At 40.9% G+C, this 22,652-nt stretch overlaps 1 protein-coding gene across 1 annotated transcript in view; it reads right to left on the bottom strand.

Moving 5' to 3' along the window:
• Nucleotides 1-21,994, bottom strand: part of LOC100968217 (collagen alpha-6(VI) chain) — a 154,029-nt gene extending 132,035 nt beyond the window's left edge. Inside the window, exon 1 of the mRNA XM_003829444.7 lies at nt 21,750-21,994. Within this exon, the coding sequence (XP_003829492.5) occupies nt 21,750-21,994 (245 nt within the window). The remainder of the gene's footprint in view (nt 1-21,749) is intronic.
• Between the last annotated feature and the right edge of the window lie 658 nt (nt 21,995-22,652).

The following is a 22,652-nucleotide window of genomic DNA, read 5'->3' as shown; positions in this document are numbered from 1 at the left end:
ATTTTCTAGCTCCACTTGCGATGGCAAATGAGTGCCAGCCAATGCAACCTCAGCAGAAATTCCCACAGGGGGCACCTCAATCTTTCTTCCCCTTCTGATTGGCTGGAATGGAGACAACCTCAAGCACCAAATGTTGAGGATGGCAAGGTTACTCTCAGCATGGGGACCTGAATGGCTGTGTGGACAGGGGCCACCCCATGAATGTGTTTACAGACCTACTTCTGTTAAATCAGTAATAATTTAACTTACTATTGTGTGTGCATCAGTATACATTTTTAGGTTTATTAGCTACAGCAGCAAGCATTACCCAATGTAGCCTCTAGCACCTATGATTGTAGGATAGCATGAAATAGTAGAGATAGGAGAAAAATTCTGAGCAGGGGATAGGAGGTGTGGGACAAATTCGAGGCATAGGCAGAATCACTCCACTGAAAATGACTTGGCAATACTGAGGTCACACTCCAATTATACTAGGATCCACCTGTAAGGCTGTGTAGGCTAGTAGTTAAACTCATGGATTCTGGCATCAAACTACCTAATTAAAATCCTAGTTCTATAGCCCACAAACTGCATGACTAGGCAAGTAATTTAATTGCTTTGAACCCATTTCTCATCCATAAAATGGTGTTAGTAACCACATCCACTTCAAGGAATTGTTTTGGGGGTTAAATGAACTGATGTGTGTAAACGAGTTGGCACAGTATCTTCTTTGCAGCAGATACTAAGTAAATGTTAGCTGTTGTCATTATTTTTATTTTTGTTGCCATCTTTACAATGGGACAGCTTGTGAGTAACCTAGAAAAGGCACCGCCTGGCAAGGAACTTTATTTACTCTCTCTCCTAAAGTCTTTCCTTATCACATTTTCAACTCTTAACATGTCTACAGGCTTGTATAACATTTGCTTAGGTATAATATTTTGCAGATTTCCAAGTCTTTTCACAGCCATTATCTCCCTGAACCCTGAGAGTACCCCTGTAAAGTAGGTATAATTTTTTATTCATTTTTTACAAGGGAAACATCTAAGTCTTGGCAAAGTTGAGCATTTCCTCAGGTCACAGCCAGTCCTGCTGATCTGAGTCCAGTGCTTTTTCCACTATATCATATTGTTTTCCTTGAGGCAAAGCTTTGCATGCTATCCAGTTCTCTGCAGATGAAGGAATTTTATCTAATGTGTTAGAATGTACCAGATAATCTGTGTGTAATTATTTTTCACTGGAAATTTCTTTAAGTTGTCTTCTTTCTCAATGAATGGATACCAACTGCTGTGAATTTCTGCCATTGACAGCTAATCCCATTAAGTCTGAATAGAGGCTCTGTATCTCCAAGTTGCTGTTTTTCTGTATTTGACCAAGATACAAAAGGGCAGCCATACTGACACAATTTATAACGGCCAATAATGACATCAGCTAGTCTGAAATCTGTCCAGCAATACCCAAGAGGACTAGAGAGGTAATAAAATATTTGGTCACTGATAAAATATTCATTACAGCTAAATCAAAAGCATGCATGGCAGGAAAAATGAGGTTTAACTGGTACTCTTGAATATCCCAGCAGCTAAGCCCAAAGTAGACATTCAACAAATATCTGCTAATTGTTGACCACCTAAGTTTTAGGCTTGGAAAAGCAAAACACAACTAAAGAGATTCACACAGGTAGCATTTGAAAGCTAGCATGGATTTTCTCTATTAGCTCAAGTATTAAGTACCTTTGAAAAATAGTCTGACCTTGCATTGAGCAAACTAAGTAGAGAGAAACTCATAAGATCCCTGGGCTGACTGACTACAGTTGGTGGGGTGTGGGGGTGTTTCTGGAACGAACAACAGCTACTACTGAGCACTACTAAGTGCCAGGCATTATTCTAAGAGCCACACTTAATTGTCTCAACAACCCGATGAGTACCAGACCCACTTTACAGATGAGATTGAGTTAGAGGGTTAAGTAGCTTGCTGAAAGTCACACAGCTATTAATTGATAGAGCTAGAACAAACTAATCAATCAAATGTGAATGTAGTGTCCCTAACTGTGTTAAGGGAAACAGACAATCTAATTGCTGAGCTGTAACAAATACACTAAAAAATAATTAACTGTTAAATAATGCACAGTTGAATATGACTGCCATCTCAGTAAGTGGTACCACTACTCACCAAGTTTCCTCAGCTAGAAACATAGGAATAATTATCTCATCTCCTTTCACATCCCTGAGCAGACACTGTTAGTTTTACTTAAAAAAATTAGATCTCAGATCCAGCCATTCGTCAATACCTTTTTTACTTCCACCTTAATCTAAGACACTATCATCTCACCTGAATTCTAGCAAAGCTTTCTAATTGGACTCCTTGCTTCCACTGTTGCCAATTACATATTATTCAAGTGTGCTTTATTTTAAACTAAAAATGAGATAGTTTCACATGTACTCAAAACCCCTTTCCATGTTCATCAGGGCCTTCCATGGTCTAGGCCCTATTAATCCTCTGACTTCATCTCCTTCCTCTCTCTCACCACTCCAGCTTCACTGATTTCACTTTTCCTTGAACAGGACATGCTTGTTCTACCTGAGGGCCTTCGCAGTTTCTGCTACTTTGGTTTCCTTAGATGTGTGTTTAAATATTACATCCTTCTTAAAGGGACATTTGGTTAGCACCCTATTGAAAATAATTTCCCCTTCTCTACCCGTCTACTCCCAATCACTATTATTTCTCTTCAGAGGACTTGTCTTCGTCAGCGAATCTACTGTGGTAATATTTGTTTCCTTGTTTATGGTCTTTCCTCATAAGAATGTGAGTACCACAAGGGCAGGTATGTGTTTTTGCAGGCTGCACCCTGGAGTCTGGAACAGTGCCAGACCCACTGTGGTACTTGAATGAACAAGTAAATGAATGGATGTATAGGGATGAATGAATGAAAAGAGACAGGTGTCTCTTGTGTAAGGACAGAAGGACTCACAGAGAAAGTGAGACTTGAGTGTGACTTTAAAGGATGAACAGAATTTGGTTATGTGTAGAAAAAAGTGGAGAAGAATTTGTTTCATGAAGATGCATGAGCAGAAATCACTACGTAAGACTCACTATTGGAGAAGTTTTCTGTATAGCAGAGTTTACAAGAGCATCCCCTTCTATAAAATCAAAAATAGAAAATTTGGCTCACTGGCCTGGAGAAATGGCTAGAATAAGGATATCAAATTCTCTATATGTATCAGCTACCATTTAGTATTCATAGCAATTCTTTGAAATTCTATTATTTTCTCCACTTTCCAGATGAGGAGTTGAGGCTCAGAAGCTAGGTAACTTTTCTAAGGTCCTACAGTGATAAAGTAGTACAAATGGGATTTGAACCTAAGCAGTTTCACAGTCGCAAGACTAATCAAAGTGTTTTACTGGAACCCTATATTAAAGAAGAATCATAGATAAGAAACTTAGAAGTCTGGTGAAGAGTAGATAGAGGGCTTCACCCTACAAAATCCATATGGTACAGGAGTCCCAAACTGAGGAATTACTGCAAAAACTGGTTTCAACCATGAAACTCCTCAGCAGCTGCAGAGGCAAAGGCAAAACTCTTTAGGGGCATTTTCACCACTTTAGGTGCATAGGAATCTCTCAAACACGTAAAAATAGCCACTGCTGAAGATGAGCGCAGAAAAAATTACAACTATGGAAAAAAAAAAAAAGAATCACTCAAAGGGAGGCAGAAGGTTTCACAAAGAGGAGATGTGGCATCCAAGACCACTGGCTAATAAAATAATTCAAAAGACACTGCAAAAACAAATTTGTGAAAAGTGCTTAAAGAGATGATAGAAAGCCACAGTGAAAAAAAGGAAAAGTATAAAACAGCTGGAGCACAAAAAAGTATAAAATGAGGTATGAATTTGAAAAACAACCATAAAAATATCTATCCATGGAAAATATGTGCACTGGAACTAAAATTGATTCATTAAACGTTGTGTTTTATATAGCACATTTAAAACAAGAATTAGTTACCCAGAGTAAAGCAAAGAAAAATAAAGATACAGAAAATATAACAGGGAAGTTAAAAGCCTGGAGTGAGAACAACTGGCGTGGGTCTAATAGGAATAGTGAGGGGAAAAAAGAGAATGAGAGGCAATGTCTGAAGAGGTCATGGATGAGAATTTTCCAGAACTGAAGGAAAATACTATGAGTTCTCTTGGGTGGAGCAAATGAAGACTTGACTTGAGGAGGTAAAATAAATCAACAAATGAATGAGATTTGATGAGCAAACTTGTCATTCATATCAATAGATGCCAGAGACTAATATAAATGCTACTATAACATAGTAGGAAAAACCCAATACTCATTATAATTCAAAAATGAGAGTGAAATAAAACATTAACAGAAAAAAATCTACTTCTAGATTTTCACCTGAAACACTACGATTAAACCCAGAAAAGAAAATGAAGGAAGCAATGGTAATAATTTGAATGTAGGTAAATCTAAGTAGGTGCTGGCTGTGAAAAAAAATAACCCAGGGTGGTTTAAAATAAAGTGTAGCTAAAATATTCGCAATAAAAATGTGAAAGATGAGAGGGAAGTCATCAAGGAAAACATATGCCTGAGTTCTCATGTTAGCTATTTACTAAGATAGGTGTTTACTAAGATTAAACTCTGATAAAATCACACACAATATTCCAAAGGCAGTATGTCAAAATGCAAACCCAAACCATTATGACTTTGGAAGAAATTAATGAAAATACAGTAAGTATAAATCATAAAGGAGAGGATTGGTGAATGGAAATACATTAAAATGTTAGTGCTGACAAAAGACATCATAAATAAGAAATAAGCTACTATAAGGAGTAATATATTTAATCTATGAATCAATATGAAATCACTGACTCCAGCAGAAAGATGAACAATGAATATGAACATGAAATTCACAGCAGAGGTAATCTGAATGGTCAATAACCACATGAAAAGATCCTTAGCCTTATCAGTAACAGGGAAATGCATATTAAAACAGTGAGATTCCATTTCCTTCCTATTAGACTGGCCAAAATGAGTTTGACAATACCAAAAGTTGACAAGGATGTAGGGAAGTTAGAACTTATATACATGGCTGGTGGGAATATAATTTGATGCACTCACTTTGGAGAGCAATTTGGCAATTTCAAGTAAAATTAAAGATGATCTAGCAGTTTCATGTAAAGCAGATACCCTACAGAAACCCTGGTACATGTGTACAAGACAATATATGTTCGTAAAAATTGCAGACTATTAATGTTCAGGCAGAGGTTAAAAAAGATTAAACTGGCGTGCACACACACATACGTGGGAATATTGTTCAAACATTAAATGAATACTTTAGATCTACATGCCTTGAAGAGGAATAAATCTCAAAACATAGTGAGAAAACTAGTTGTAGGTTGACATGACCTACCCACAACAGGGCTCCTATCCTTGGATGAGAGGCTTAGGGAAGAAGTCTCAGAAGTACAATACCATCCATGTAAAATTATTAAAACACACCAAAATACCAAGTGTTTAAGCAGAGGTACATTAAAACAAAACTTGGAACAATACAAATCAACTTCAGAACAGTGGTCCCCGCTGGGAATGCAAAGTGGAAAATGGGAGCAGAAAGGGGGACCAAGAGGATTTCTAACTTGTCTGTAATATTTTATTTTTTTTTAAAGTCTGAACAAACATTGAAAGATGTTATTGTTAAATCTGGGTAAGGAATAGTTATTACATTATTCACTATGCTTTTCTGTGTATTTGAAAAAAGTCATAAGAAAAAAGGAATGCTAAATGATGTCATGCAAGAAGAAGGAACAAACAAAGGTCTTTCAAAAAAGGAGTGTTCATATCTTGTGAAAACCAATCTGGTAGAGGGTTGGAGGGTAAGTGGCAAGGAGGTGACGAAGTGATGAAATCCATTGTTATTAAATTAGGTGGAGCACCTGTGCTTGACACCGTTTTTGCTTTTTTTTTTTTTTTTAATTCCTGGGATGTAAGGCTATGAAAGAATTATTGACAGAAGCAACAAACTGCACTTGTTAGAAAATACGGTAAAATATGGCCGCTATTTCTTTGCCACTGCTGCCACTGAGAAGAAAAGTCGATTTTCCCTTCCCCTAAATCTAGGTTAGCTTTAATGACTTACTTGATCAGTAGAATGTGGCAGAAGTGATGGACTCAGGCTTTCAATGCTAGGTCATAAGAAACCTTGGAGCTGGCATGTAGGCTCCTGAGGCACTTGCTCCGGGCCAAGTCAGCTGCCAGTAAGGAGTTCCGCTATTCTGAATCCATATTGTGAAAAAATCTAAGCTAGCTCCATGGAGAGGCTTTGTGAAGAGGTCAGGAGAGATGCCTAACCAGCTCCCAGATGATCCAGCCCTCCCAGCCCAGGTGCCAGACATGTGACTGAAAACATAGTGATGACTCTGGCCACTATCTCACTGAGACCCTAAGCAAGAATTACCCAGAAACCCAGTCAACCCACAGAACCATGAGAGATATTAAATTGTTTTTAGGCCACTACTTTTTGGAATGATTTACTTTGCAAACTTAGATAACTGGTGCATAAAGTAAGATCCAGTTTTAATTCCTTGAAGCACAGAATCTGAGGTGTCCACAAGTCATAGGAGTGGAGACATCCCACAGGCAGATGGACATGTAGTATTGGAAACTTAGTGAGTCACTGCTGTCACATTCATGAGTAAGTCAACTGCTTTGGTCAGTGTACCAGCCCCTGGGAACACAAAATCCAGCAAAGACAGCCCCGGACATCATGAAATCAGAGTCTGATTGGGGACGCAAGGGGCAGACCTGTGTTCACACAGGTGGGCGAGCCCAAGGTAGGAGTGTAGAAGATCAGAAAAGGGGCACATTAATGCCTTGGCAGAGTGGGATGGGGGAGTACAGAAACTATTTTTCTGTAAAGTGGCTGCTTTAATAAGTTCTGAAGGAAAAATACTCAGTGTCAAGCACAGGTGCTCCCTGAGTGAATAAAGACAACAGACAATAGGGGTAAGGAGAAATGCTGATAAGTGGCATCATTTCCAGGAATTTGAAGTCAATAACTAGGGAAATTGCATCACCTTGTCAACTGCCCCATTAGGTTATTTATATATTAATCTCAGAAGGACACAGAAAAGATCCTATTTCAAAAGCTATCAAAAGAAAATTAAAGCAAAATGCAAAATAAGATATGCAAATCCATGCATTTACATGTTCATCTGGCATTTTTCAAAAGTCATATTTCATCCTAAACACACCTCCCAAAACCTCTTCCCCTGTGCTGTCTATCTCTATACCAGAAAAAGGCATGGTTTTTCTTTGAGGAAAACACATATACAGTATTTTTATAGTTTATAAATTGCTTTTACATTATAACCACTCTATGAGGTAGACTCTGCTCTTCTCATTTTATAGATGTTAACACTGAAATTCAGCAAGAACGAGTGACTCTACCAAGGCCACAAGCTGGTAAACAGCAGGATTTTGACTCAAATCAAATCATCTGCTTCTCTTTCATGGCTGCCCCTGCCTTCAAGGGGTTTCAATGGAGAAGGACAAAGCACAGGCCTATGAGACTATAAGAAGCACATTAGAAAACTCTGTGAAAAGACAGGCATGAGAGCAGAAGCTCAAGGGGGAGGCAGGTTATTAGAGCCACCTTTGATAGTAGTGATTTTGAGCCAGACTTTGTGGACAGTGTTTTGATGGGGAAAGGGAAGAGAATGTAGGCTATGTGGGCAGCAGAGCAGCACTGGTTCAATGGGAGTGAACTAGGGGGAAGAGCTCATACATTTTCCTTTTTATACCAGTTGTTCTCACCTGGAGATTTTCCATTCCCAGTGGACATTTGGCAATGTCTGGAAATATTTTTGATTCTGCTGGGGTGTGGGGTGCCACTGACATCTAGTGGGTAGAGGTCAACCCACTACTGTTGTTAGTATGCGGCTAATAGGATGTTAGATGCTGCTAAACATCCTGCAGTGCACAGAAGAGTTCCCCAAAATAAAGAATTGTGCAGCCCGAAGGTCAATAGTTGAGAAACTATATAGGTTGAAAAGCCTGGACCTACACATATTTAGCACATTGAATTAGGGTTCTCCAGCGAAACAAAATCAATAGGTACAGAAAGGCAATGTGTGAGTGGCAGAGAGAGAGAGAGAGAGAGAGAGACTGTGTGTGTGTGTCTGTGTGTGTGTGTGTGTGTGTGTGTGTAGAGGAGGGGGGTGGAGAGGAGAGAAAGAGAGACTTCAAGAAATTGGCTCACGTAATTATGAGGGTTGACAAGTCCGAAATTTGCGGAGTAGGCCAGCAAGTTGGAAATTCCAGCAGGAGTTGATGTTGCCATCTTAAGTCTGAAAGCAGAATTTCTTCTCCCTCAGGGGACCTCAGTCTTTTTCCTTAAGGCCTTCAGCTGATTGAATGAGGCCCACATGCATTACTGAGGGTAATCTACTGCACTTGAAATCTCCTGATTTAAATGTTAATCATATCTAAAAACACCTTCACAGCAACACGGAGACTGGTGTTTGACTAAATAACTGGGCCCCACAGCCTAGCCAAAGGTTAAGCACCCTAACATATTACAACCATTTAACTTTCAAAACCCTGTGAGGCAAATTTAATCCTTGTTTTAAAGACAAAGGAAATAAAACTCAGAGAATAAATTTTCCCAGAGTTGCACAGTTAATAATACTAACAGTTAACATATTTTCACCACTTACTTTGAGCAGTGCTGTGTTAACAGCTCTAGGTTGTTTATCTCATTTAATCCAATTCAGGTAGCTACTAGTATTTTTATCAACTCCATTTGATAGATGAGAATGCTGAGGTACAGAAAGGCGATGTAAATTTTCCAGAGCCAAACGGTTTTTAAGCAACAGAGCAAGGGTTTTGAGGCCAGGCAGTCCGGCTTCAGAGTCCATACCCTAATCCATGGTCCTCACACTGGAACAAGCTTCAGACGGTATTTTTATCAACTCCATTTGATAGATGAGAATGCTGAGGTACAGAAAGGTGATGTAAATTTTCCAGAGCCAAACAGTTTTTAAGCAACAGAGCCAGGGTTTCGAAGCCAGGCAGTCTGGCTTCAGAGTCCATACCCTAACCTGTGATCCTCACACTGGAACAAGCCTCAGAATCGCCAGGAGGGCTAGACTGAAACACTGACAGCTGGGCCACAGCCCCAGAGACTCTGAATCAGTAGGTCATGGTGAGCCTCAGGATTTGCATATCAAACAATGTTCCAGGTGATGCTAATACGGAAGGGCTGAGGACCACACTTTGAGGACCACTCCTCTAAACCACTGTGCTGCCCTCTGCTGAGGAGGGGGACTGAGTTCGTGCAATCCTCAAAAATTCACTGAGCCCCTGCCATATACCAGGTGTTGGAGATAAAATAACAAGGCAGTCATGGTCCTTTCCCTCATGAACTTTTCCAGGGCCAGGAGGTTAAATTTATGTCAACAGAAAGAGATCTGGCTTTAATAGAGAACCTCACTAAGGTCTACAGGTGCTCCCAGCAGGGGCCCCTTCTCTGGGTGTGGGACCAGGAAAGATACCTCAGAAAAAGCAGATGACTAAGCTGAGGAGAAGACTTGAAGGAGAAGCAGAAATTAAACAGGTGATTGTAATGAGGTGAGGCAGCATGTCCAAGGCAGGGAGATCAGCATGTATCTGGAAAGGCCCAGAGGGGACAGAAGAGCTTAAGCAGTTCAGCAAGCTAAGTCACAATAGGTTGCCTGTGTCTCCCTGGCATATCATCATACAATCTGCACAATACATTTTCTGTGCTCCATTTTCCTCATCTGTATACTAGGGATGAAAATACCATATTTCCTGAATTCAGAGTGAACATTTCCACTCCACCCTGATTTTAACATGCATGAAATCAGGATGTGTGTTACTAGAGATTTGTACACTTCCTGCTTTTTTTTTTTTTTTACATTTCCTGCTGTGTTTTTGTACATTTCCTGCTGTGTTTTTCCCCTCTTCATTGAAAGCTATTGGTCAACTGATGATCTCTCAGAATTAAGAAAAGATGGAGTCATTTTGCCTTGCCTATCTCCTAGGGCAAAGAGAATAAGGGGCTATCAAATGAGATTGAGGCCCAGAGTGGCTCTCAGCCCAGGCTGCACCTTGGCATCACCTGGGGATGTTGCCCAGGCTGGAGTGCAGTGGCGGCATGATCTCAGCTCACTGCAAGCTCCAGCTCCCGGGTTCACGCCATTCTCGTGCCTCAGCCTCCCGAGTTGCTGGGACTACAGGTGTCCACCACACCTGGCTAATTTTTTATAGTTTTAGGAGAGACAGGGTTATGCAACGTGTCAGCCAGGATGGTTTCGATCTTCTGACCTTGTGATCCACCTGCCTACGGCCTCCCAAAGTGCTGGGATTACAGGCGTGAGCCACTGCTCCCGGCTTACCTGGGGAGCTTTTTAAGTCTATCAGTGCCTCAGTCCCATCCCCAGTGATCCTGATTTTATTGATCTGAAATAGGAACCTGATGGGTGATTATTCAAACCCAGGTGACTTTGATGTGCATCTGAACCTAAGAACCAATACCACCTGATTCTGCCCCAGGAGTCAGAAAACCATGGTGTGTGAGCCAAAATGATGCTCTGCTTTGCTAAAGCTTTATTGGAACACACCCATATCCATTCACTTATGTACTATCTACGGCTGCGTTTACACTACAATGGCACAGCTGTGTAGTTGCAACAGAGACAGTATGACCTGCAAAGTCTAAAATGTTTATTATCTCACTCTTTATAGAAAAACTTTGCAACCCTTGCCCTATTCCATTGCTACTTAAAGAGTGGTCCTCAGATCAGCATGATCAGCATCACTGGGGGTCAGAAATGCAGGATCACCTGTCCTACTGAATTAGAATAACCATTTAACAAGGTCCCCAGGTGATCTGCATGCCCATCAAAGTTTGAAAAGCCCTGCCCCATGCCCATCTGGCCACTGCCACCCTCTCTGGCAGCCTTTTTGTTCCTCTTTCCTTGTTCCTGCTCAGTCCTCGTCTCCAAGTCTTCATTGCAATGCTGCTGCCTCAAGGAGGTCCTTTCCTTCTGTCCTTATTAACTTAGGTTCCCTCTGAGATTTTTCTGTCATAGCATCTTATTATTTTTCATAGCATATCTCAAATCTATGATTAAGCTTTCATCTGAGTGTTTATCTCTTCAATGTCTGTCTCCTGGAAACCTCATAAGGGTTTGGGTCTCAGAGCATCAGAAACAGCTCTGAAAAACGTAAAGGCACACCAGGCGTTGCTTCCAAGAGGAGGGCAACAACAACAACCAAAAAAAAAAGGAAAAGTAACATTGGAAGTAACTTGATGGGAAACAACAGATAAAGTTACTATGCTGACCATGGGGGATGCAGCCTAGAAGGTCCCAGATGATAAGCAGCTAGGTCAGGTTTAATTTCCTCTTTTGTATTCTGGGGTAAATGATTAGTATTCAATCACACTGAAACTATGAAGTGCTTTGGTAAACCTCTACAGAGCAAGGATCCAATTTTACCAGCTGTTCATTAAATGAAATATCCATATATATGTATCAGCAATTTAATTAGAAAGGCAGAGTGCCAAGGATGTGATCATTGCTTGGGAAAGTTACATTTCAGGCAGCTTTTGTCTTCCAAGAGAACAGAGGAGACTCTTAATTGTATTCTATTCTCCTTTCCCTCTTAATCACAGCTTGCCTCCACTGATTTTCTTCAAAATGCCCTTGGCGGGGGGTGCTGAACATTTTTGAATGGCCACCGTCTTATATAAAGATTAAGCACACCAGCTGCTCTTGCCTAAAGACCTATAGTGTCTTTCAAAACAGGACACAAATCAGATGGCTTAGGCTGACCTCTTTTGGGTCCTAAGCATAACACTCACCAATAGTGAGTTAAGATTAGTTATCTTTACTGGAGAAGAAAACAAGGTCAAAGAAGAGAAAAAAGTGCAATAGACTTGAGCTACCTCAACAGAGCCTCAAAGGTGATTAGAATAACTCTTGACTGCCATTCATGAGTGCCCGGCTAAACAGACTAGTTATCCATTAGGAGTTTTTGAAACACATTTTGGCAACCCTTCCCTCCCCACAATAAAAGAGTATGAGGTTCACAGTGGCTCTACTGCAAGAGGAAAAGTAGCCTAAAAGAGGAATGTAGAGACATGGGTTCTAGTCTGAGCTGAGAGGCCTAAGGCCATTTCCTTAACTTAAACTCTCGGAGACCCATTTTCCTTATCTATAGAATAAGATCGTTTTAGTTTATGTATTTATCCGTTCACTTATTCATGCCTTCATTCAAGTGATATTTATTAAGCGTCTATCACCTGGTAGGCAGTCAGGCAGTGGGTATGCAATGAAAAGTAAAAGCAGACATTTTTTTTTATCTCATGGAGCATATAGTCCTTTGAAACTATAAGGTGCTGATTAAAGAATTACATGAATAAGTGTAAAGTTACAACTGTGATACATGTAAAAAAGAGGTTTCTCTGAAACTCCTGAGCCAATACATCAGCAAATCTTGTCAATAGTACTTCAAAACATGTTTTAAATCTAACCACTTTGCACCAGCTGCAAACCACATCACTGCCACCATCACTTCTTGGCGGAACTACAGCACTAACAGTACTTGACCCTTGTCCTTCTTCACAGATCCTTCACACAGCAATCAGAGGGATCTTTGAAGACCATAAATTAGATTGGTGCACCTATGTTCAAAATCTCTAGTGACTTTTCATCACACTTAGGCTAAATTCCAATTCCTTACACCCAGTCCATAAGGCTCTTAATGATGTGAGCCATGCCCATGTGATCTTTGATCTCATCTTTACTCTCCTCATTCCCTCCACTCCAGCCACTATGGCCTCCTTGCATTCCATGAACAAGCCAAAGTTGTTCCTGCTTGGAAGTGTCCCCCTACCCGACTTCACAAAGAGGGACTCATATTTTCCTCCCATATTCACTCAGATCTCTGCTCAAATGTCACCTCCCCAGAGAAGCCTCCCTGACCAACCCATCCAAAATTACCTCCCACCTTCTTTATAGTCAGTCATTAGCTCCACAATTAATTTCTTAATTAAGGTAGCATGGAATACTACCTATAAGTCATTTATTGACTTCTCTATTGTTTATATCCTCCTTGGAGCAGGGACTTTGTCTGTTTTCCAACACCTAGAATAGGGTTTGTACATTAAAAAATGCTTAATAACTATTTGTTGAATTATTATACACTGTGATGACATATATCACTACATAATGAGGAGAACTGATTAACTTGGAAAGTCCAGGGAAGGCTTCTTTGAGGGAATGCTGTTTGAGCTAATGATGAAGGAATGGTGAGAGTTAAGTAGCCCAGGAGGAATGTGATGTTCCAGGAAGGGAGGATAGCTGATGCAAAGTTCTCGTGGCAAGAAGGAGAATGGCGTGGTCAAGGAAGCAAAGGAAGTCTAGCATAAATAGAACACAGGGAGAGAAGGGGAGCATGGCACTGAATGAGACTGGAAGAGAGGAAGAGTCCAGGCCATTCACAGCTTTGCAGGACCTACTCATGACTTCTGTCTTTTTCCCGAGATCGACAAGAATTCATGAAAAGATTTAAATTGTGGGAGAGCATAGAGGAAGAACCAATCACTTTTGCTTAAAAAAAATACTTGAAACGATTTGTAAGATCCATTTCTGCTCTGAAATTCTAGGATTCTATAAAAAGTCAAACAGCAAAAAAAGGAGAATGGACTTTTGAAAATATTTACTGAAGTCAATTTCAATAACAGAGATCCAAGTCCCTGAGCGACTTCTCAAACATCGCCATTTTGAGACTTCATGTTCACAATGTTAGCAGTCTCCCTTTTTTCCCTCTTCTAAAAAATACTGAGTCAAAATTTCCTCTTACCATGAAAAATATGACTTCTGAACTGTTATTCTGAGCATCCAGGGATCTAAATTTTGTCCACATTAGAAGTTTCTAGGCTTTTGAAGCACACATTTTCCAGATTACCTGGCAGAATATACAGATAGCAGTATCAAGGCCTGAGTTTTAACCACATCCAGAATTCAAATCTCTTTCATTGGCCAGCTGTGATTTGAGCAATTGATGAACCTTGAAATCCTGGACTCTCATTTGTGAAAGCAGGATAATGGGTTGTTGTAAGGATTAAATGTGATAATGTATCTAATATGTTTAATAAGTGCTGAGTTCATTGATGTAGAAAACTCTGGATTGGAGTATTCGAAGACCCACCTTGTGAAGAGCTGAAGTCATTCATCTCTTTTTCCCTAGGGTATTTCTATCCCAGCCCAAAATTGCTTAGTGGCTGCAGTTAGTGGCATGGCTTCAGCTCTGCATCCACAGCGCAAATCTCCTTTCTCAAGGGGGAGTTTAGCAGGGATGGAAGGCATGGAATCATGCAGTCGGTGCCCAGCACACTGCCCAACTTAACAACTTTTGCTACTGCTGATTGAGATGACATAGGAACATCTATTGCCTAATTGCTGTTTTCTCCATGAAGAAATTTAAAGACTTGATAAGAGCACTGAGAAATAAAATAAACAGATAAATAAAGTCCTTCATGCTTTTGGAAGTAAAAAGGCAACTACTTAAAGAATTTTGCAGCTAAGAATACATATTTATGAATTTATCTATTCAAGCCGATCCAAGAAAATGAGGTGGGACTCCAACATAGACGACACCATTAACCACCATTTTGCCTATTTTTCTGAGTATACTGACTGTTACTTACAAGTGACTATGTATTCCAAAATTGTTAGGATATATAGGAAAAAAAAGGAATTTATACACTTTGTATGTTTAGAGTGGGGCAGGGCACCTCTGGCCCAGTGAACTTGAAAACTGTTTTGCTATGGACTATTAGGTAAGTGCGTCAAAGCAGTAACTTACTAAATACCTAAAAGCCCTTAAAATGTGCAGACAGCTCCCTGAGTTGCTATTATCCCAATTTCCACCCCAATTATGTACTTAATTCACCTCTCTACTAAAAGCTAAGAAATTCTCTGCCTTCATCATTCACCAGTGCAAGCTGAGGAACTTGTTTTGTGCTTGCCTCTACCCAGTTACATTGCCTGTAAATGTACATCTCGGTTCCTGAGCATTTTGATGACAGTTCCCCGGAGGCTCAAAGATTAGGTGCTTAATGGTGCCATTTCAGGTTGATGACAGTAATCGTGGAGAAGGGGGAAAAAAAAACCAAGGAGGAGCGGGGAATAACTAATTAAGGCAGAACTCTTGGAAAAAAATCTCAGTTTAGAAATTGGATTCATGGCATTAATCCAGGGAATGCAGATATTGAAACTCAAGGAGAAAGACTGTTTGGAAGAAACTGTGAGGGAATTAGATGCCATTATATGTAGTTACATCACTTGCATTTCCAAAAACACACCTCTTGAAAGGTTTTAAAAGACCTTTTAGCTTTTAGCTAAATGATACTGTCCTCCCTCTGGGTTCCTCCCAGAGCTGCTACATCAAAGTGCCCCTTTAACTTACACCTTCCAGGATGTAGCCTTTACTGTCTCAAAACATCATGAGGCAAGGCAAGCCTAGTTCTACCTTGCTGAATCCAAAATAACTTCTATGTATTGAGCACCAACTTAGGTGTCAGGAACCCCAGATCCATAATTTCATCAACTCCTCTCAATCACCCTGTGCTTGAATATTATTTCCACTTTGATGAGAAAACTGAAGTTCAGATAAGTTAGGTGACTTGCCCATGTTCATCAGCTAGTAAGGAACCTGATTTCAGCTCATTATTCATACAACAGATACTTCAGCAGCTGGCACTGAAGGCAGTCTGGTGAACATGAAAGACTAAGAAATAGAGCTTTTAGTGGGAGAGCGATATGGCTAAGGAAGCCCAGGCTATTGTGGGGATCCAGGGAAGGGCACTTTTCCTAGTAAGGGGGTCCAGTAATGCTTTTTCTCAAGGAATGAACATAGTAGCTAAGTTCTAAAGGGAAAGAAGCAGTTAGCCAGGTTGAGAGTCTGGAGAATATGGTTTTAGGTAGAAGAGATTCCAAAATGCAAGTGGCAGGAGGTGAGAGAGAGCAAGATCTCCCTAAAGAACTAGAGGACTGGGAGTAGTGGGAACAAAATAAGAAGGCATGATGCAGAAGACGCAGTTAAGGTGGAGTGGTGGGAGGATTTTCAACCAGGATAAGGATTTTGGATTTTACCTAAAGCCACTGGAGCATTTTAACCAGAGAAAAGTGTGAGCAGATGTTTTCAGGCTGAAGTGTGGAGAATGCTACAAGAGGGGCATGACTAGATACAGGGAGGGGCACTAGGAGGCCGGTGTTGAGTGAAATAGATGACAGTGTTTTGGAAATGCAGTGATGACAAGGAGAATGGAGAGAAGTTTGTAGAGATTGTCAGGAAATTAAATTTGTAAGACTTGGAGACTGATTAGATGGGACTGTTGATGAAGTGAGAAGGACAGATCCTCAAGGCTACTTCAAAGTTTTCTGATGGGGCCACTGGGTTGTGCCATTCGCAGGAAGAGGGGAGGGTCTGGGGGAAGAGAATGAGTACCATTTGGGACTTGTCGGACTTGTGGTGCAAACAAATCTTCAAGTGCCTTGTGGGCAGTTAGATATCTGGGACTGGAGTTCTCAGGAGAGGTCTGGCCTGGCGGTATGGATTAGAAAATCACTGATAAATAAATGGTGACCCAACCTGTGGAGGGGATAGGAACACCCAGCAGGAAAATAAAGGGCCCAGCATTATCTTCACTGAGCATGTGTTTGAACCACTTTCCAGAACCTCTTTACATAACATGAGCAGAATGTGTTCTTTGTGCTATTTCTCTAATTATGGGATCACACTAAACACTCATTGTTCTGGAGTCACACCAAATCTTCACTGATATCTCCCTCCATGTCCCATGACAGTTTCCAAAAAAGGCGATGAGAATTTAGGATCCAGTTATGACCAATAAGATACAAGTGAAACAAGACACCAAGACACCAATGAAACAGTATTAGCTACAGACAAAATTCTGTTCTGCACTGTGGAAAGCAAGAATTCCATTCATGATTTACTTTTTGGCTAGAATGGCATCTATAGTCCACTTGGCTAAGTGTAAGCTATACTTAGTTTACTGCAGTATAACCTATACTGCATTTACTGAAATAGCCAAAAAGTTTATGGTAGACTGGGTTCTCCCAAAAGCAGACCCTGGACAAGAATTCATTCAGTTAGTTTATTTGGGAGGTAACTCCTGGTAAAGGAGTGGAGAAGTGAGACAGAGAAGGGAAAAAAGTCAATGTTAATGAGCAGGTAGGTTACCACTATGAGCAGCTGGAGCTCGGTTCCATTGGGTACCTCTGGAGGAATGTATGGTTCATACCTCAAAAGTTGCCTCACCTAAGATGTGAGAAAGTGGGGTATTTACTTACCAACTTTCATATATTATTGTGTAAGGTATTACTCCAGGGGTGTTTACTTCCAGGCCCTTCTGGCCTACCCTACATGGGTCAGGCAGGCTCCCAAGGCCCGATAAAGCCCTCAGACAGAGTCACAGTGCTTGAAGTAAGAAGCCTCCAGCATGCACTGAAAGAAGGAACACAGTGGGAAAATATGGGCAGGGCCCTCACATTATCTGTAGCCAGCAGAGAGGAGAAAAGCCTGGATATTGAGGGAATCTGCTACAGTGTATAATGTCATCTTCACATTAAAGTTTCTAGCTGTCCCAGAGAAAATGTGAAAGTAAACAAGATTATAAAGTTAACTACACATGCTGGCTTAGGATGAGGTAGGGGTACGAAAATATGGTACACAGACCATTTGACATACTGTGGGATTGTTTTATAACAAACAGTAATAGCCAAATATGACTGTGACTTGCTTATGATCTTCAAAGTTCTATTGTATTTGGAAGCATATAATGGAGAATTTTAGTCAGAATTTCTTACCAAACATTAATCAAGTTGTTTTTAACAGACTAAATAAGTGATTAGCTTATGGTTTTTCAAGCCAACACAAATGCCTTTGCCAACTAACTCCGGCAAAATCTTTCCCCTCTAAAGTGTAGGATACAGTACTTAGAGCAATACAAAAATATTTTAGAGTCGAATCAATGTTCACATCCTTAACTGTAAATGGTTTTAAAATGGTTACATGTATATTTATTTGTGCCTTTGTGACTTAAGGAGAATACTGAGGTTTACATTTGCAAGACCAAGTTGGTTTGTATATTCTATTCTTCTTCCCTCCCCTCTACCAGTTGAGCATTTGGGGAAAAATTTTCTCATCATTCCAAAATTAAATGAGTACATCTCCTTAGACTTGTTCTTCGGGACTGTTAAATGTATTAGTTTTTAGGGTTATGTCAGTCAATCAAAATAGCTCATAAAGATAAGATTTAGAGTCAGTAGTGATAGACCAGGTGTTTTAGTAAGACTGAACTTCAGAAGTAGAGACACAAAGATGATACTGCCTCCTTTATCTTGTCCCGAGATTTTTCATGTTTGGAATTTTCCCTGAGATTTTGCATGTTATTGGATTTTCTAAGTGCAACTGCTACAGCTTTACATGAGACGCATAATTTAGCCAGAATTTTGAAATTTTAAGTCCTTCACTTACCAAATATTACTGAATACCTACTAAGTGCTAGGTATTGTAGGAAGCATTAGGGATACAAGAGACACAAAAGATCTTTTCTTCTGTACATGACTTATGTTAGCTAATGGTATCTATTTTTATGTGGTAATCTCCTCTAAATTTCCATGCCAAGGCCTTGGGGTCACCTCAAGAAAAAAACAGTTTTGGAAGGAGGGCGAGGAAACAGAAGAGGAATTGAGAGTAAGACTCAGTTATTTTTTCATTTAGAAAGTTCGGCCTTTAGTCACTATTTTGTAAAGGATCATTTATGCCTTTTAAATTCCTTTGAAAAGCTTAGCGTAGCTTTTGGTAACTGCTTTAAAATTCAGAAAATCTAAATATAATACCCTTCTGCTGAAAGTAGAAAGACATTTTTATTATTGCAAAAGCATTAGCTAAAGAAATTAAAACACCGAGTGCACTTTTAAAAGCCTCCTACCTGCAGGCATAATTTGACCCTCACGGAAAAGTCTCCTCAAATGCTAAAGCCTAAGATATGAAGAAATTTGTAGTAAAAGCAAAACAGCCACAATCCTCAAACATCTCTTCCAGGATAGCAGCATGCCAGAGTGACAGGCCCTAAATGATCTCCATGATCTCTACAAACTAGAACACTTCCAAGGAGATTACAATGTTTGGCGGATCATTCGTTCCTGTTAATCATGTATTACATTCCATGGAAACAAAGTATTTGAGTGAGGTCAGAACACAGGATAAAATTGGGCTCAATATTAACTAAATTATTGGAAACAATTCTATTTGCCTGATCTAATGATGATGATGGCTTTACCACCACCATCGCCATCACCATTGTCCTCATTTATTGAGCACTTGTGCTTGGCATTTTACAAAGATCTTGTTTTTTTCCCCCATACACCCCTGTGAGGTAGGTAGATATCACTGCCCTATGTGACAGGTGACAAGAATAAGACTCAGAGAGGTAACTGCATTGTTTGAGTTTGTCTATAACTTGAATCTAGACCTGTTGGAGAGCAAAGCTAATCCACCTTATACTTTAAATAACGACAATAAGGTCAGGAAAGGAAAAAAAAAACAATTTTGGCCAACAATCATCCTGGAAAAGTCATGTTCATGAATCTTTTAGAAGCATAAGAAGAAGCATAGAAAATCTAACCTTCCTACTTATTTCTTAGGACTGTAGGAATGAGTATTCTTAGATTACAACACATAATCATTAGTCTGGATCACTTTTATATATTTGCAGGGGGTCTAGCTCACAAACCCATATTTTTGAGGAATTCCAGGGTCAGCGGATATTTACTGACAGAGAAGTTCTTTTCAGTCATTTTTAAGACCATTGTATTAGTGGGACTTTATAGTGTACTAAGTATAGAGATTATTAAATAAGGCACCAATTTTTATTCATAATTTTTACAACCTGATCTTCATTTGGTGACTTAATTAGATGCTCTTGATACTGTCTATACAAATAAATAAATATTTTCTGCAAAATATTCAAAATACTGAAACTTTCTGAAATTCAGACTATCTGAAGGGAATAGAAAAACTGAAAATTGCAAGTATTTATATTCAACAATAGTATTTCCGGAGAATTGGTTCACAAAAAATTTAGCAAAATTAAATTTTTTAAATTACTAAAATATAAAAGCCAAAGGTGATTCTCCAATGAATGCTTAACCTAACATCTTTCATGAACATTATAAAATTTGATTTCACATGGCACTACATCCAAAACACACCTTCTTTTGAGGCACGGTCTCCTCTGCACTTCTAATATTTTGGAATAAAATGAGGGAGAAATTGCTGTAATCCCAGCACTTTGGGAGGCTGAGGCGGGCGGATCACCTAAGGTCAGGAGTTCGAGACCAACCTGACCAAAATGGAGAAACCCCGTCTCTACTAAAAATACAAAATTAGCCGGCCGTGGTGGCTCATGCCTGTAATCCCAGCTACTCGCGAGGCTTAGGCAGGAGAATCGCTTGAACCCGGGAGGCGGAGGTTGCGATGAGCTGAGATGGCGCATTGCACTCCAGCCCCGGCAACAAGAGCGAAACTCCGTCTCAAAAAAAAGGAGAAATTAATTGACAACCTCTTTTATAAAGACAAGAACTTTTAAGGCTGTGTATTTTAAAGAACATTATTTAGAAGTTTCAGGATTTTTATGTAAGTGACTTCATGAAGACACTGAACAATAAATTTAACATTGAACATTTTATGTTAAAAATACTACTCATTAAATAGATTAGTTTAGAAAAAGTAACATGACTGCTGAATTCTGTAACTATAGAATTCTTAACAGAAGACTGCTGTTATCCTTCCTGCCACAAGTGTTAGGATTTTTACTGTCTCAGATATTCCTAATCACCGTCACCACCCCTCTCCTATCACCCCCACACCCATCCACTGGCAAAGGTCCTCTTTAAATATATCCATAGAGTAGACTTTTAACAAGAGGAATGAGAAATCCTTGTCACAAAAGGACAAAAAAGAAAAGAAAATCACTTCCTAGTTTTAACTTTTTTTTCCTCTTCCAGCCTGCCTCCTCTCCTCTTCAAAATTACTTGCATGGTTGATACTGAGCCCGGTAATTGGGGTTCCGCTCAGAGTAGAATGTTTCTGGGAATTGAGAAAAGGGTGCATTTTCTCTGCTTTCCTTCCTCCCCTCAGACAGCAGTAAAAGTCCAACCCTCTTTAATAAATTTGTGTGAAGTGCAAGAACAAAAGTACAGGCTGGGAATGTACAGGCTTGGGAGTGACTTTTCCTGACTCACCCTGATTAACTCCATTCATTTGTTTCCGCGAGTGGTCCACTGTACATGCCACTCGCCAGGCCCTGTGCTGTGAGGACACAGTGTTGGGTGACGCACCTCTCAGGAGGCGCCCTGGTGCGCGGTGGGAGACGCGGAGATGGGAGCAGAGAATGACAAGAGTGTGCTGTAGGTTCTTCAACAGTCGGATGCGAAAAATTAAAAGAAAGACGAGGTGAGGGCAGTTACTCTTGTTTGGAGGAGGAGAAAAGCCAAAGGAGGAGATTTTGAGCTTCTGAAATTCACTTATTTCCCTCCACCGCAGTCTTTCTCATGCAGCCTCCTCTATTCTGGCCGGTCCCTCCCATCCAACTACTGATCACTTGTAAACCTAGTTTTGGCTCTTGCTGTCCTAGCGTTGGCTCCTGGCCTTACCTTGGGGAAACTTCCATGCAGCCCCCAGCCCTGCACTTCCAAAGCCCGGGGCGGATTTCCTCTGGACGCGCACTACGCGGGCAGAGCGCACCGCGGGGAGCCCAGAGTTTGGTGCCGCCTGCCGCGCGCGGGGAGACGGTGGAGACCTCGGAACTGTGGAACGGACAGGCAGCGGCGTGGGCAGCCTCTTGACTCCGGTGTCCCGCAGGCAAGCGGGTGGCAGCTCCCACGCCCCTCGCCGACATATAAACGCTTCTCCCCGCCCCGGGCCCGACCCTTCCCCGCCCCGGCGGCCCCGGGCCCAGCGCACGTCCCCCAGGAGGGGGGCGCAGCCTTAGGGAGGTGACGGAAGCGGGACTGGAGACATTATGAAGGCTGTTACTGCTCCACCGGCTTCTCCCCTCTTGAAACTCCTACCCTAAGGTCCCGACCGTGGGAGAAAAGAAAGAGGGGAAGTTGGGGCTTTCATGGTACGCGCCTTCTGTGTACCCCAAAGATAGGCAGGCGTGCAGATCCGAGGCGCACTGAAGGCAGTAGCTCTGCTCCTACCGTTGGAACTGTTGTCCTTTGGCGGCTTTGCCTGTATTCTGGGGTCTTCTGGCAGAAGGCAGGATCTAGCAAGGGAGCCAGAGAGAGTCTTTGGGTGGTAGGAACTCCTCCCTTTTCCGTGGGAACGAAGACCGTGAGATTAAGGTCCAGAGCCACCACCTCATCCCACCTTCAACGCCCCCTACCTCCCCAGTTTCCCTATTCTCTGGTCCGAATTCAGGAGTCCCAAGGAGAATATCCTTGACTCTTTGTCTACTGACCTTTTTCTCTTCTCGCTATCTGTCCATTCACTCATCTATTTGTTGTTGTTGATTCCACAAATATTTGAGCACCTACTATGCACTACTATCACAT

This window comes from Pan paniscus, chromosome 2 (assembly GCF_029289425.2).
Source record: "Pan paniscus chromosome 2, NHGRI_mPanPan1-v2.0_pri, whole genome shotgun sequence".
NCBI classification, from domain to species: Eukaryota; Metazoa; Chordata; class Mammalia; order Primates; family Hominidae; genus Pan; species Pan paniscus.
Note: the sequence above shows the minus strand (reverse complement) of the source record. Positions and strands in the feature narration are given on the sequence as shown.